Source organism: Tiliqua scincoides, chromosome 5 (assembly GCF_035046505.1).
Source record: "Tiliqua scincoides isolate rTilSci1 chromosome 5, rTilSci1.hap2, whole genome shotgun sequence".
Lineage (NCBI taxonomy): Eukaryota > Metazoa > Chordata > Lepidosauria > Squamata > Scincidae > Tiliqua > Tiliqua scincoides.
In genome coordinates, this window is record NC_089825.1 from 54,502,246 (window position 1) to 54,517,216 (window position 14,971).

The window sequence follows — 14,971 nt, forward strand, 5'->3', positions numbered from 1 at the left end:
GTCATTTTTCAGACATGAGCCGTGCATGACTAAGACAAGGTGACAGTGTTTGGTTTGTGCTCCAAAGAATTCTTCTGCAAGGAAAAAAATTCCATGCAACTTGAAACCTTGCACACCCCTCTAGAAGTGACCAATCTTGCCATATCAGTTCTGTATTTCATAAATGCAACCACTGTTATGATCCTTCATTTTGTTTTCTTAAATTCATCCAAGGACCAGAACTTCCACAAATGTAATTATGACTTGCCAAATCTGTAAAGGATCCTGTTAAATAATAAACGATTACCCAAGCTTAGAAAACATGAACATATTGCCAGCTTGCCTCAAAATGTTGATCAGATGGGGAGTGGGTGGAAGGACAAAATGCCAATACATTGTGGGATTTACTCCTTGGCAAGTCGGGCTGTCAAGTAATGGCATACGCATATGTGTTTGGCGCTCTAGGCCACAACTGGGAGGAAGAAGGCGCATGAACTTCAGCTGACTGGGGACAGTTTTGAAATGGAGCCTAACCCTGTTGTTTTAAAATATTCAGTACATCCCTTTCTCAATGGCCCCAGCCTGTTAATCCTTTCTGCTGCAGCTGCCCTAGATCCAGCCTGCAACAGTGGGGCTTGTACAAGTACACACGCATTGAATTGTTGAGATTTTCTCTCTCCTGTCTAAGCCTCTGGGATTGGGGCTCTGTACTTAAAGGGCTGCCTTTTACGGATGGTCCATTGTCAATGCTGGCTGGCACAGGCTTTCCAGGGTTTCAGGTGACTTGTTTCCAATCTTACCTAGAGATGGCAGGGTTTGAACTTGTGACCTCCTGCATACAAAGCTAGTGATTTGCCACTGAGCTCTGGTCACTACCCGTATAGATGAAGGAATGGGACTGCACAACTAGGCACAGAGTCATTGAAGTAACCAGAAGCAGGTATGGTCTCAACCTCAGTGGCATCCCTGAGGTCACTCCCTTGCTTTAACCATGAGAAAGTCAAGCTCTGCATTGAATAGACACTGTTGCAGGTAGGGTGAAGTAGGAGCCTGTTAAGAGGAGTCCTGCAGGAGCCACAGGGCGCAGTCCTAAACCACTTTCCAGCACCAACATAAGAGCAATGCAACTCCAAGGTAAGGGAACAGACATTGCCATACCTTGAGGAGGCCTCTGTGCCTGCCCCCCTACTGCAGGATGCAGCATCTACCCCACTGGCACAGCTATGCCAGTGCTGAAAAGTGGGTTAGGATTGCGCCCATAGTGTTCACACAGCCTACAGGGGCATGTTTACACTCCAGGGATTCAGGATGCATCCACTTCATTTAGTTCCTATCACAATAACAGGAATTTTATTTTGCAATTGAATGGGTGATGTTCTGCTTCCACCTTACAATTGCTGGGAGTATGAATTATAACCTAACAATTGCAAACAAACTCCAGAGATTAGCTGCCCTTTTTCCTTCAGTCCCTTTTCCAATCCCATGTAAATCAGAACCTCTTTTTGCATTGGATTAAACATGTCCTATTACATCTCAGATTACTTGCTGCTGTCCTATTCAGCGTTGGAGTTCGGCCTCTAGAGAGCATGTTATCATCAGCATTGACACTTCATCCTGATTCTTTCGGCACCCTCCGCCACTGCCAAGCTGTTGCCATGTGCTCAGATCTCTGATGTGTTCGTTTCACCTCATTGCTCACTTTCACTCTCTCCCGCCTTCTCCATTCTTGCAGACATCAGACTTGGCAGAGGTTCCTGAGGAAGGTGACAGTCCAGGAGGCCTGCTTGACAACAGGCAACGCAGCAACAGTGGTGAGTGCAAGACTTTCATGGCCCCCAAACAGTCTTCAAACTGAGTGGCTCTATTTTCACATTGCTTGTTTGTGTGGATGCTGGTTCAGTCAGGGCTAAAGAAAGCAAGTCTCTGTGTTTGTAACCAGAATAAACCACCATTGCTCTGAGTACATAAGGCGATGTGGTCTTAGATTGTTCTGTTTCACACTTTACTAGACCATTTTCTCATCCTAAAATGAAATTCACAGTATGGTTCCCATATTGTTGGATATTAACTAGAAAGTTCCTGGTGTGGCATTGCTCAGCCTTTTGGCACCTTTTGGTGACTCAAGTCATCTAAGAACTAGTCTGAGTCCTAGAATAACTTGGCAGAGCACCAGCTTGCAGATTTAATTCCTGGCAACTACAGGTAACAGCTGGGAAGGATCCTTTCTGAAACTCTGGAGGGGTGCTCTATGAACAAGTGAAATATGTCCCTGTATTTGCTTCTGCTGTCATCTAACTGGGCTTCACCACAGAGCCCTGGGTTCTAGAGCCAAAGGCTGAGGAGGAGTCACAGGATGGCTATGCCAATATGTTTTTTTTTTTTCCAACCAGCAGGTGAAGCAGGAATGGTGACAGGGGTGTTGCATTGCCTTAGTGTTAGTGGCATTCAGTTCTCAAGCTGCTGAGGCCACAGAACACCTATAGTAGTTGCAGCCGCAATTGATGGCAACTAATCTAGAGTTACAAAGCAAATAAATACAAAGTAAAAGGTTGTCCACTGGAGGAAAACTATGTAAGTTTCTTTGATTATGAAATTGTTTCCTTAAGACACAAAGCAGAGCCTATTAATTTTGAAGCTGTTCGCTAATACTGTTAATAAGTGTTTTGCCATGTAAACACTGAGAAGGATTTAGTAATGCCAGGGATACACCAGTAGTTTAATGTAAACCCTCTGCCCCTTACAGGTCCAAGGTGAGTAGAGGAGATGCAGTATACAAATGTGCATGCGTAGCTCTCGCTCCCTGAGACTAGGAATCTAGCTTTTCCAGTATTCCTGATCATGTGCAGAGAGCCTGGTGTGCTTGTGTTGCTTCATACTTACATGAGCATGATCATTTAAGTGAGCAGGTCACACACCATGGTCCTGCTCCCCATTTGTTGGTATTCACTCATATGCCACCGTAGATATACAGCAATAGGATAATATAAATGCACAAAACAGGTGTCTGGCTTGTTTTGAATCTTGGCCTATTCATTTTAATATGTTTTGTCTTTTCAATTACAGTGTTTACGTATTCAGTAAACGGTACAGCAGACTTTGGAGATGAACCAAAGAACATTAACTCCCTTGTCCAGGTGACTTTTCATTGAGGCTGTTGCACATTTAAAATTAAGTGCCACATTATACCAAGGAGGGTTCATTTTACACAACAGTTTGTGTGTCAGGAATGCTTCTCCCAAGATATTTTGTTCTTGGGTATATTTGTTTATTTAAAAATACTTACATCGCTTTGACATAGGGAGCCACTAAGGCAGCTTGCAGCAAAATTTAAAAACAGTAATATGCAACCCAATCCTATGCTGCTTGGCTGCCGGCAGAACATGCATTGCCCTAACCCTTTCACCAGCACAATTTGCACACACAAGTGTAGGAATCACTTCCCCTCTGTGCAATCCCACACCACTCTGGGTGTGTGTATGGATGAAACAACCAATCGTTGCCCTTCCTTCTGGCTGGGTGATGATCGGGTAGGAAAGACCCATCCATGTTGTCCTGTCATTCATACCAACTGTCAGACAGCCTGAAATTAAACCATGGAGAAGCAACTTCCATGCAAGCTACAGCACATGCAGATGGCATGTAACTGATGTCTAGTATTAAGTTACAGAGCATGGATCCCACTGCCATTGTCCAGAAAGCTGATGGCTTGTTTTGGAACCCATCTCCAAAAAACCTTAGATAGTGGGTTCTTTATACACTTCTTTATACAAGTGTTGAGGATACCAGGCTCACATGTCATCAGATTCAGATCAAAGTTTTAGAACTTCCATAATTCTACAAACAGCAAATCCTACATGAAACAGCTATTTTTTTTTTCCTATCATGTCTACCTGAATTTGCCTACTGGTCTTTTCAAGACACTATTTTTTTTAAAAAAAACTCACATTAATATCTTCTCTCTATCATATTGAAGGGATCTCTTAATAAAGACACAATACAGATGAATACCTACGTTGCCTTGTACAAATTTGTACCACAAGAGAACGAAGATTTGGAAATGAGGTAAAGCTATTATCTATTTGCATAGATGATTATAACAAGTAGGTAAGAATTGGGAATAACACAGATCTCAGTCATCACGGGTCTGTTCTCAGAGTGCACAGAATAGATGGATCTCTTTCCATTTCTCTGTGCATCACCGCTAGTCAATTAATTCACAGTCTGTAAAGAACAGAGCGTGTGACTGAATACAGATGAAAACCTACAATGTTGTGTCCAGTGTTGTTATTATGTGCCATAAATAGAGAGGACAAAAGATCTGAGTACAAATGGGTGGGCCGCTGTGAGATACAGGAAGCTGGACTAGATGGGCCTATGGCCTGATCCAGTGGGGCTGTTCTTATGTTCTTAAAAGTCAAAATACAGAAAGAGTTGCTCTGTTAGAATCCAGGGTAAACCTAATAATCTGCATTGCCCAGTCAGCTCCTTCCATATCTGAAAGTACGCATCCTGAATGGCTGGAAGAGACATATTGTGACATGGTTGGATACACAAAAGATCAAACTACAGGTAACATGTGTCAGGTTTCAGTAGCCTGATAATCCTTTCTTATAGCAGGAAAAGTTTGGGAGCAGTTGGAAATGGGAAGATGTTGCAGTTGGAATAGGAAAAGCAGCAGAGAATCTAGCTTAACCTTTTTCTCCATCTGTCACTTCCTCACTCAAAATGTGCCCCCCCCCCGGCAGCTTTTCACTTCATGGGGATTCAGACACTTCTTACCCTGTCCCCATATTTTTATAGTCATGCCCTCCCAAAGGGCTGGTGAGCCATCGCTAAGTGTGTTTTCATGTAATGTGTCACTTGGTCCAAAGTTGGATACATCCTTCACATTCAGGTGAATCACCCTGGCAGCTACTCAGCGTCACGCATTGCTGAGCCACAGTTGCCACCACCCACAGTGTCCTGCCACGTACTCACCCTTGTCATTGTTGCTGCCACCTCCTGACCAGCTGGAGAAGGGGGAAAGTGAAAGGTTGAAAAACAGCCTTTGGGTTGCCTAGTAACTACCAGCATCCTTTCTACTGTCCTTTTCTAATTCCTCTTCTTGAAAGAGACCCCAGGTCATACTGATCTGGACTGTCACAAAGGACAGGCAATAGGAAAGTGATCCCTGAATGAAGCGTGATTTCATGAGGTTTCTCACATCTGAACTTCAAAACCTGAGTTGGTTCTCATTGATGAGAGACTCCGGCTACAGTCTTATCCACACTATCTAGGAGTAAGGCCCTTTGACTATGTTTTATTTTTATACTGTCTTTCTTCCAAGAAGCTCAGGGTGTTGTACATAGTTCCTCTCTTCCTTTTGTCCTCAAAACAACCTTTGAGGTAGAAGTGACGGACCCAAGGTCACCCAGGAAGTTTCATGGCTGAGTGGGGATTTGAACCTGGCTTCTCCAGGTCCAACTCCTGAACCATTACACTTACTCTTTAGACTTACTTCTGCGTAGAAATGCATAGGATTAGGCTGTTCCTCCCACAGCTGCCAGTTAGTTTTTGTCTCAGCATCTATTCAAGAAAAATTATAACCAGGCTCTAAACAGCAGGACTGAAATACTTGCTGAAATTCCATGCATAGATCTGAAGTTGTCCTAAACATTTTCCCCCACTGTTCTACTTCTCTTGTTTTAAGACATATTTCCAAGTTGCCACCTGGCTACAGACAGACTTATTGGAACATAAATGACAGTGTTTTCTTGCCATGCTGTGTAGCTGACATTTGACAGTGATTTGAGTCAGGAGCCAGGCGCCAACTAGAAACACACACACACACACACACACACACACACACACAGAGTGTGACATTTTGAAAGGGGCACTGGACCATCTTAAATACATTACTGCCATTCAAAGCTGGTTTAGCCAAAAGTTATTTTGGAACCACTTTTCATTTCAGCATCTGCTCTTATGACATAAAGTCTTGTTGAGCAACCTAGTGATGGTGGCACCAATGGATATGTAGATGCAAGTCCAGATGCAGATACATATGCACAATGATAGGAGAAAAGGAGAACATGACGAGAGGATTGCACAGGAAGTAAGGACTCCAGTCCAGCCATAGCTAGTCATGACTAAGTCCCATGGAAAGTCGTAGAACTTCAGCGAATAACACATTCCATTGGTTACATTCTTGATACATTGTACCATTCTTGATACAGGAAAAGTAGAAACTTTTCCTGTATCAAGGCCAATTGGGTTTAAATACCAGCAAGGTAGATTTTGGCAAAAAAAAAAAAAATTACAAATAACATTGTATATCAGTCAATCACTTTATTTGCATTAGCCTTTGGCTGTAGCAGTCAAGTTACAAAAATGACAACCAAGGTCAAATTAACAACATCAGTAAAACAAGGTCGAGTTCAAAGGAGCATGGTAGACCTTATTTAATAACAGCCTCTAGATCTTTTGCAAACTTCCTCATAACTGACTTATCCTGATCAGCAAAAAGAAATGTTGTACCTTTAATGGACTGGAGAAGTGGTGGAATTTCACTGGTGCTGCTGCACATTAACAGGCACAACTAACATTCCCTGTTTCTGTTTGCTGCTTGTAGGCCAGGAGATCGAATCACACTTCTGGAGGATTCCAATGAAGACTGGTGGAAGGTACAGTCCAAATAATCTCAGTTAATGTAAAAAAAAAGAAAAAAATGTCCACTATAGTACACCCTTCTTATATATGACTGTGTTAGTGCAAACTCATTTGCAACCAAGTTGTGTGTTTCATTGTGCTCTTACCTCTAGTGCAAGGAGACATTTTCAGTCAAACAAGATGTTACTTAAGTTTGCACACACTAGTGGGTGGGCTTTAACCCTACCCCTGCCACAGGCCCTAAATGAGCTGCTATTTAGCAAGAAAAAAGTTACATAGTGCACAAAAAAAAGAGTCCTCATAGGCAAATAGCAGCTGCAGAAGGACTGATTTAGATTGGAGCAATGGCAGGGGTTGGGTTAAAACCTCCATTGCCTCCCTCCCAGCCCACCCGGTCGCTATGTAACTTTTTTTTTTAAGTAACATAATTTAATCCTCTGTTTTTTGGATAGGTGCCTTGAGTACAGAGTTGTATTTATGGACTTAATGTAAAGGTCTCTCTTCTAATGTTCTCTTCCCAGGGAAAAATAGAAGACAGAGTTGGCTTCTTTCCTGCTAATTTCGTTCAAAGAGTACAGCCAGAAGAAAAGGTGTTCAGGTGTATCAGGACATTTATTGGATGCAAAGAACAGGGGCAGATAACACTGAAAGAGAACCAAGTGAGTAGTGCCTTAGAACCATTTACTGGTCATTAAAACATTAAAAACTTTCTTCAAGTACAGGGGTCTCCAAACTTTTTGGCCAGAGGGCCACATCAAACATCTGGCGTGGTGTGGAGGGCCAGAAAAAAAATTTAAATATAAAATTTAAATAAATAAATTAGAGACGGAGCTTAGATGAGTGAATAAGTAAATGAACGGGCTCATTCACTCAACCTCTCTGGCCCTCAGAACACTCTCCAGACGCAATCAGAGCACAGTTCTGGTCATGTTCAGTTGAGTGGGCCAGAGGCTTTCAGGGGACAAGAGGTTGTCCGCGGGCCGGAAAGAGGCTTGCTGCGGGCCACATCTGGCCCCCAGGCCGGGGTTTGGAGACCCCTGTTCTAGTGCAATCCCCTGTACATGTTTACTTAGAAGTAAGAAGTAAGCCCCACTGAGTTACATGGGGCTTACTCCCAAGTAAATGAGCACAGGATTACAGCCTGTAAAACTACTTCCATCCAGTGCTGCTGTGCTTCCTTGAAACAACCACATATACCTTGGAAGCATACATAGAATAAATGGGAAAATTGACATGGGCATGGGTATCCCTTGATAACTGCAACATCAAGTGATGATTTGTGAAACGGTCGTTGCAGATGCAAAACTACCAAGAATTTTCTTATCAGCTCAAACCCTGTACATTCTGCTACTGCTCAGTTAAGGCACTGAGTGATATTAAATGTTGTGCTTGCAGGTGGAAATCAGTCATTGGTTCCAAGGAAATGGGCTTAAAGCAAGGTCTCATTCAGACAAAAAGAATTACAGTTAAAAAGTATTTGAGCCTATTTTCCCCCCTCCAGCCACAGCAATCAATTAACTGAACCCATTAATACAAAGCTAGCCCATAAGAAATTAGGAGTTACTCATGGCCTCAGTTAATTAAGGAAGCCGCAGTTCATTTTGCCAGTGCCTTTACTGCCTCTCAGTCCAAAGTGAGTGCATGTCATTTCCCTATGTTTATATCCACACAAATTTGGTAAAGAAAAGAGAATACTATTAGAATGCTACTATCGATCAATAAGATACAGTGGATAGAAAGACACACTTTCCCACAACATGGAGAGAAGGGAGAATTTGTTTTGTTACAGACAGCTCCAGACTTGGTTCCTTTTCATGTAATAGCAGAATACAGACAAAACTGCATCAGAGGGACAGGTCCTCACATTGAGTCACTGTACATAAGCAGCTCGCTGCATATGTCAGCCAGCACATAGATGCCCTGTTTCAAGCTGCCCCATATGATGTCCATTTCATATGAAGACCACTTCTGCTAGCTTCCATATTATGAGTGGGTTCTCAGTTCCATCCTGCAATTGTGCTAACTTTGAGACATCCCTTTGATCCAGGTGAATTCCTGCAGGGCTTCCAGAGTTCCAGAAATGTCCTTGGGAGGGGAGGGGCCATACTGGTAGGCCACAGCTTTGCATGCTGACGGTTCCACATTCAGCCTGTAGCATCCCCATGCTGGAAAAACCCAGAAGAGCTGCTTCAAGTCAATGTAGACAATGCTGCGTTAAATACATGAATATCTTTTTTCAGTATGAGGCACTGTGTTTTCATCTTACAACACAGATGTACAAAACTTCAGGCCAAACTCGCACAATGAGTGGAAACACTCAGCAATGTTTCATTTAGTAAGACCTGGATTCTTTAGCGTTAAAATGGTGTTGGATGTCACAAACAGAATACCTCCAGCTGATTCTTACACAACCTGTCCAGCACGCATTAATGGGGGTTGCATAGTACAGCAAGGCGTGAATATACAAACCGTAAAGTGCTCGTCACAGAAAATGAAGAAGTTTTTATGCACAGTGTTATATCAACAGCAGCTGCACATAACATTATTCAGATGGGCAGAGATATTTTTAGTGCCCTTAAACATGCCGCGTTGCTTTGCCCTGGCAGTCAGGCAGTTTGTGTTTATATATGGTTTTGCACTCTTTTTTCTTTCAAGTTGATAGAAACCCTTATAACAAAGCTGGCAGAGAGGAAGCAGACAGCCTGCTTTGATTGTCTGCTTTAGGAAGGATACCAGGAAACTTCTTGAGAATTTTCTTAAAAGTATATGAAGTACTAACTGCTATACACATGTAACCCCCTGCATATTTTGGGGTGATGTTGTGTACATTTTGATTCAGTCATGCACACTATCGCATCAAGCTTGCTTTTTTTGCAGTGTTCTCTTCATGCATGCATGAGCACTAGTAAAAAAGAGCTGAAGTTTTCAATAGGTGGATACAGGACCCAGAATTGATCCAGTATCAGGTGGGTTGCAGCAGTTTCACTGCCGCCATCTTTGTTTTAGCAATCAGGCCTGCCTAGTTTAGCAGGTCCCCAATAAGGCAAATCCCACTGGAGGCATTGGTTTTGAAGACGTTGCTTTGGCCAAGCCCACTTGACATTCAGTGAGCCTCTTCAGCCTGTCTTTCTCTGCCACAGCACCCCCTCTGCCTGTCACTTCTCTTCCACTCCCTGCACTTTTCAAAACTGAGGTCACACTGTTGCCATGCAGCTCTCTGACCCACCTATCTTTCCTGTTGTGCTGAAAGGAGAGGGCAGAATGACGCAGTAGCAGTGTGCACTGTTTGGCTGCCTCTGGGCAGGAAAAGAAGAGACACTGCATTCACTCTCCCCGTTGACTCGCTAGGCTCATGAAGGTGGGTCCTGTATTGTCGGTTGCGATTTGAGGGGGACCCCAGCTCTTGATAATTTGAATGATCAAATATAGACCAGGAAGGAAAGTCACAGATGAATGGAAGAAACTGAAAATTTCTGCAAACTTGCATGACAGTGCTCTGTACAAAATGTGACAATTTAAAAAAACAGAACAATGGAAAGCATTTGTCACAGTGGGGCCACTTTGGAGACAAAGTTACATAATATGGAACTCCACAGTGCAGGCTCACATTTGGAGAGGGAGAAGTGCAGTTGCGCCTCTAACTAGAATGTGTATTTACTTTGGAAATGGGTCTCTCCTAGCATCTCTTCTGCACTAGTAGTTTTGATAAGTGACAAGTTCCAGACCAAAAGGTATTCTTAGCCTCACCTTAGATAAGGTTCACAAAACATCAGCATCAGATTTAAACGGACCTTCCAGTATTTTGTTAACATTTCCCTGTCTTTAGTCAGCTCTTAACTCCAGTGATAAACCCTATCTCAGCTGCTAGGGGCTTTTGCTTCTTAATGCAATAATTTTTTTTTTTTTACAAACATATCCTGCAGTCTCTTCTGGCCTCGTGGACTTTGCTTTTCTCCGATCTCTGGTTATAGCACAATCTAATTTAGACGATACGCATAATGTGTTAGGAATGTGCAGGCAGAAATGCTCACATCTTTCATGCAGGAGGGTGAATCAGTATGTCTGCATTATACATTTTTGCTTGACAACTAAGTGCTGAAGTGGTATGATGCCGGCCATGATTGCCTGTGGCATATATACCTCTTGTGTTGTCATCTCTGTTCCCAGGTTTTGAAAGACCAAAGATAACAATAGGTATTTTGATTATTTTGTCACATTGTCACCTCTGGTCCAACAGTTTGGGCAGGTTTTGGAGGCACTGCAAAATTGGTATGGCAGATTTGGGGATGAAGGTGCATGCGATAAGACTGGCCTGAACAACTTATGGCCCCTGCCATAATGGACTTAGCCTGCCAGTCATTTATTGTGACTCTCCAGGTGCTTGATACTCCCACACCATTCTGCACTCTTAGGCCAGCAGAAAGAAGAGGAGGCTTACTGAGATTCTGAGTGCATCGTTGGTGGGTGGTGTTCAACTTTATGGGTCACAAAGTGTGCAGACCTGCCTTAAGGGATCCAACATTCTGAGAAAAGGATGATAGGTCCAAGTTCAAGGAACAGTCAGGACTCAGTTTATTTTTAAACTAAAAAAAAATAAAAGCCTGCAAAAAGAGTGCCTAATATTAGATCATGTTTCCTGTCGCTCAGAATCAACAGACCAATTCATAAATAGCCCTGAATGGGCACTGAGAATTTCTGACCACTTAAGAACATAAGAACAGCCCCACTGGATCAGGCCATAGGCCCGTCTAGTCCAGCTTCCTGTATCTCACAGCGGCCCACCAAATGCCACAGCCAGTATTCCCTGTTGCTTTCTAATGGCATTGGGTCAATAGAAAACTTGATCCACAGCTCTTCTTTTGTCTCCATAGAATGGCAAGGCTTCTTTGCATGACACGACAATGGTGAACAATTGCTATTATTTTTACGCAGATTCCAGTTTGATGCAACAAGCTGCACTCAGGCAGCTGGCCCATGGGCAACTTTTTCTCCTTGTGCTCACAGCATGTGCTATCAATTACTGTGCAGCTGAGCTTAAATGCATAGGCCCAAGCATCAGTTTCTCATTCACAAAAGCTTTTTTTTAAAGGGTGAAATACTTGCTTGATGGTTCTTCCAGTTACAACATCCATAGGCTCAGGTGTATGTGCAGAAAATATTAATATTTATTTTCATTTACTCTTTTCCCTTATGCAAAATGGACTTACCCAGTTAGGGTCTCCAAGATTCCCATATCACGAGTTCAGATTCAGATGGGCACACTCTAAGACAACCCCCCCCCCCAAGAAAGAGAGCTAACCTGAAGGCCTTGAATTCAAAAAGGCTATGGGACAGAGCTATAGCTCCATGGCTGAGCATATGCCTTGAATGTAGAAGTTCTCCAGTCCCTGGATTTGCTACGTAGGACCAGGAAACCCCTATGTCTGGAGTCCTGGGGAGATAACACCAATCAGTGTAGACAGTACTAAATTACATAGACCAGTGGTCTGGCTCTGTATAAGGTACAGGGTGACCCAAAAAAAACAGAACCCATAAAAATTTTATTAAATCCTACAAAGGTCCAGTAAATTTCAAAATGTCTTTTCCTTGGTTGACCAAGACATATTGGGGAAGATTATTGTTCCAATATTTCATGCACAAAGTCGACTTGTATACCCTGAAAGAAAAAAGAAGAAAAATTAAAATTAAGTTTTATTCAAAGATTTGTGGGTTCTGTTTTTTTTTGGGTCACCCTGTATGTTCCTAGTTGTATGAACCTGGTCACAAGGAAGTGTCTAATAAGTCTCTTGTTGAAACTAATGGGAGTTGTACAGGATTTGCTCATTTCAGTGGCACTTACACAGGAGATTTACCTCAGGGACCACAGCCAGTGATGTCAGTGATTGTGTGTGTGTCAACAAATAAAACCAAAATAAATAAAAGCCCTTAATCATTTTAAGCATATATGAGAAGACTATACTGTACATTTAGAGGATTTACAGCTAAGGCTAAGGTGACATATCACCCATGAAAAATTGAGGGCAATCTGGGATGGTTGGATTGGGGTAATTGATTTCTACTGTGGCTGTTCATAAAAGCACACCCACAATGATTGGCCTTGTCGCTAATCCCCACCATTTTCCTTTTTGTTGTGCTGCAATGATTCATAGTACAGCACTGAAAGATCAGGAGAGTCACCTAGTTGCCTAGACAACCAGGCAACTCTCCGTGCCATGTTGCCAGATGATAAGCGTCCCCATGTTGCCCATCTTTTTAGGGGCTCTGTAGGCCCCTTCCCCAAAGCATCAAGGAACAGGAGGAGGTTCAACTGCGAAAAAGAGTAACATTAGGGGGTCTGTTTGTAAACAGGGTGAGCCAATGGGAAAGTCTTGCAGGTCCAGTTGCTATTTAAATTCCAGAATAGAAATGACTCTTGGCTGTGAGAATCATTAACATTCTTCTTTGTCTTCAGATTTGTACAAGTTTGGAACAGAAGCATGATGGCTTTATCAAAGTTTTCAGTGGGAAGAAAAAAGGCTTTGTTCCCGCAGATGTCTTAGAAAACGTCTGAGTTTGCCTATCCGATGACTGCAGTAGTGAAGCTTTGCCGAGAAGTCCTGCCTGCTTCATCTTGCACTGTGTGAACCCAAACAAGCTGTCTTGGGGAAATTGTGAGACAACCGCAATGCTCAGTAGATATCAGACATTGAAGCTGCTCTTGAGGAAAAGGAGACAGTGGATCAAGAACAAACCGCAATCAGGAAAAGAGCCAACAGTGGTGTTATGTATGAGCTTAGGGGAGAAATAGGTTTTATTGTATTTTTAAAAGGCAGGGGAAAAGTTAAAACTGGATGATTGTTCTGAGCAAGGCTACTAACTGTTACCCTGATGGAACTAGACAACTAATCTGAAGGATTTAAATTTGCCCTCTGTTTACGTGTCTTTAAAAAACTGTTTTGGACTTTTTTTTTTCTTGTTTGATGTGTGTTTGGATGGGGAAAGGTTCAGACTTTTTCCTTGTACTGCAGTTTGATGCTTCAAATCTCTAGTGTGAGTCTGGTCCTAAAATGTTGTCCACCGTATTAGCGAATCAGCATAACGTTTGGTTCCAGGCGTTAAGTTTTGTAACAAAGCTGTCGGAGTGAATTTTGCAGGCATCCATTTGAAGAAAATTCTCCTGGGTGGAAAATTTCTCTGTGGTTTTTGATACCTGTTACTGTGGCAAGCATGTACGTCTTTTGGTTTCCCTGTACATGAGCAAAGAGTTCAGCACATGTTGGATGTACTTGCTGTTTTTTAAAAAAGAAAAAAACGGCAGATGAACAAGCACTGTTTCTCCAGTGAAGGCCTAGCCAGAACTAGCTACCTGAGTCCAGCAAAAAAAAAAAAAAAGAAGAAGAAGCAAGGAACTGGGTTGCAGACATGCTAGAGAAGTTTTCTATTTTTCTGGTAATATTGTTTGAGCAGAGTTTTTATATTTATGTATATAGCATGATTCTGTTTATATGGATAACCAGTTCCCTTTCACAGTGGGTCAGAAACAGCCTCCAGCTAATGGAACTGGTAGAAAGAACATAGTGAGTATTCATATTTGTGAACACCATTCTACAGCCTAGAATTTTGGCAGTCCACCTGGAAGCACATCCAACATGGGATAGGTGCACTTAAGCTGTTGACTCCAATACCCTCCCTGGTTCTATGCTGTCTTATGGCCATTGATGGAGACATCAGCTATAAAGCTATAATTTCACCCACTGCTTCAAATTCTGCTTATGACATCCAAGCCAAACACCACTCCTCTGATTCCAGTTGCACTATGGTAGGGAGGCTGCCTTTATTTCTTCATCAAGAGGACAAGCAATAGATTGTCCTTGAGAAAAATCTGTTGGCCTTGGAGCTCCTGGAAACACCAAAATCCAGAATCATAAGCAGTCATAAGCAAATCCTACTGTTGCTTGGTGTTTTCTGTCTTTACAGCTTCAAGTCCCTTCATTTTAATAACCAGAGATCCAGCACTTTTTAAACTATTTTAAGAAACATTACTGGTAAACTATTTAAAAAAAAAAAAAGGAATCATCCACAGAGGCATCACTGGGGTTTGCATCAGCTAGTGAAACAGCTCATTGCATCTCCCCCATGAAGGACCTCCTCCAGTACCAGACTGTACAAGATAAATTACAATATCATGCACACAGCCTAAATGCAGTGGCATCACTAGGGTTGGTGTAAACCTCATTAACTGTTTTTATTTATTTATTTAAATATATAACAGTACAAGTCACCCAACAAATCAGTAACCAACAAAAAACCAGTTGCCAACTTGAAGACATACAACTAGATAAGAGTTCTAGTATTGGCTCAGATA

The 14,971-nt window shown here is 42.4% G+C and overlaps 1 protein-coding gene across 1 annotated transcript in view; it reads left to right on the plus strand.

Annotated features, from left to right (window-relative positions):
* STAC (SH3 and cysteine rich domain) overlaps nt 1–13,177 on the plus strand; it is a 78,452-nt gene extending 65,275 nt beyond the window's left edge. The window contains exons 6-11 of the mRNA XM_066631022.1: nt 1,712–1,790; nt 3,043–3,107; nt 3,953–4,041; nt 6,590–6,641; nt 7,149–7,286; nt 13,079–13,177. Of these exons, the coding sequence (XP_066487119.1) occupies nt 1,712–1,790; nt 3,043–3,107; nt 3,953–4,041; nt 6,590–6,641; nt 7,149–7,286; nt 13,079–13,177 (522 nt within the window). The remainder of the gene's footprint in view (nt 1–1,711; nt 1,791–3,042; nt 3,108–3,952; nt 4,042–6,589; nt 6,642–7,148; nt 7,287–13,078) is intronic.
* The last annotated feature ends 1,794 nt before the right edge of the window (nt 13,178–14,971 follow it).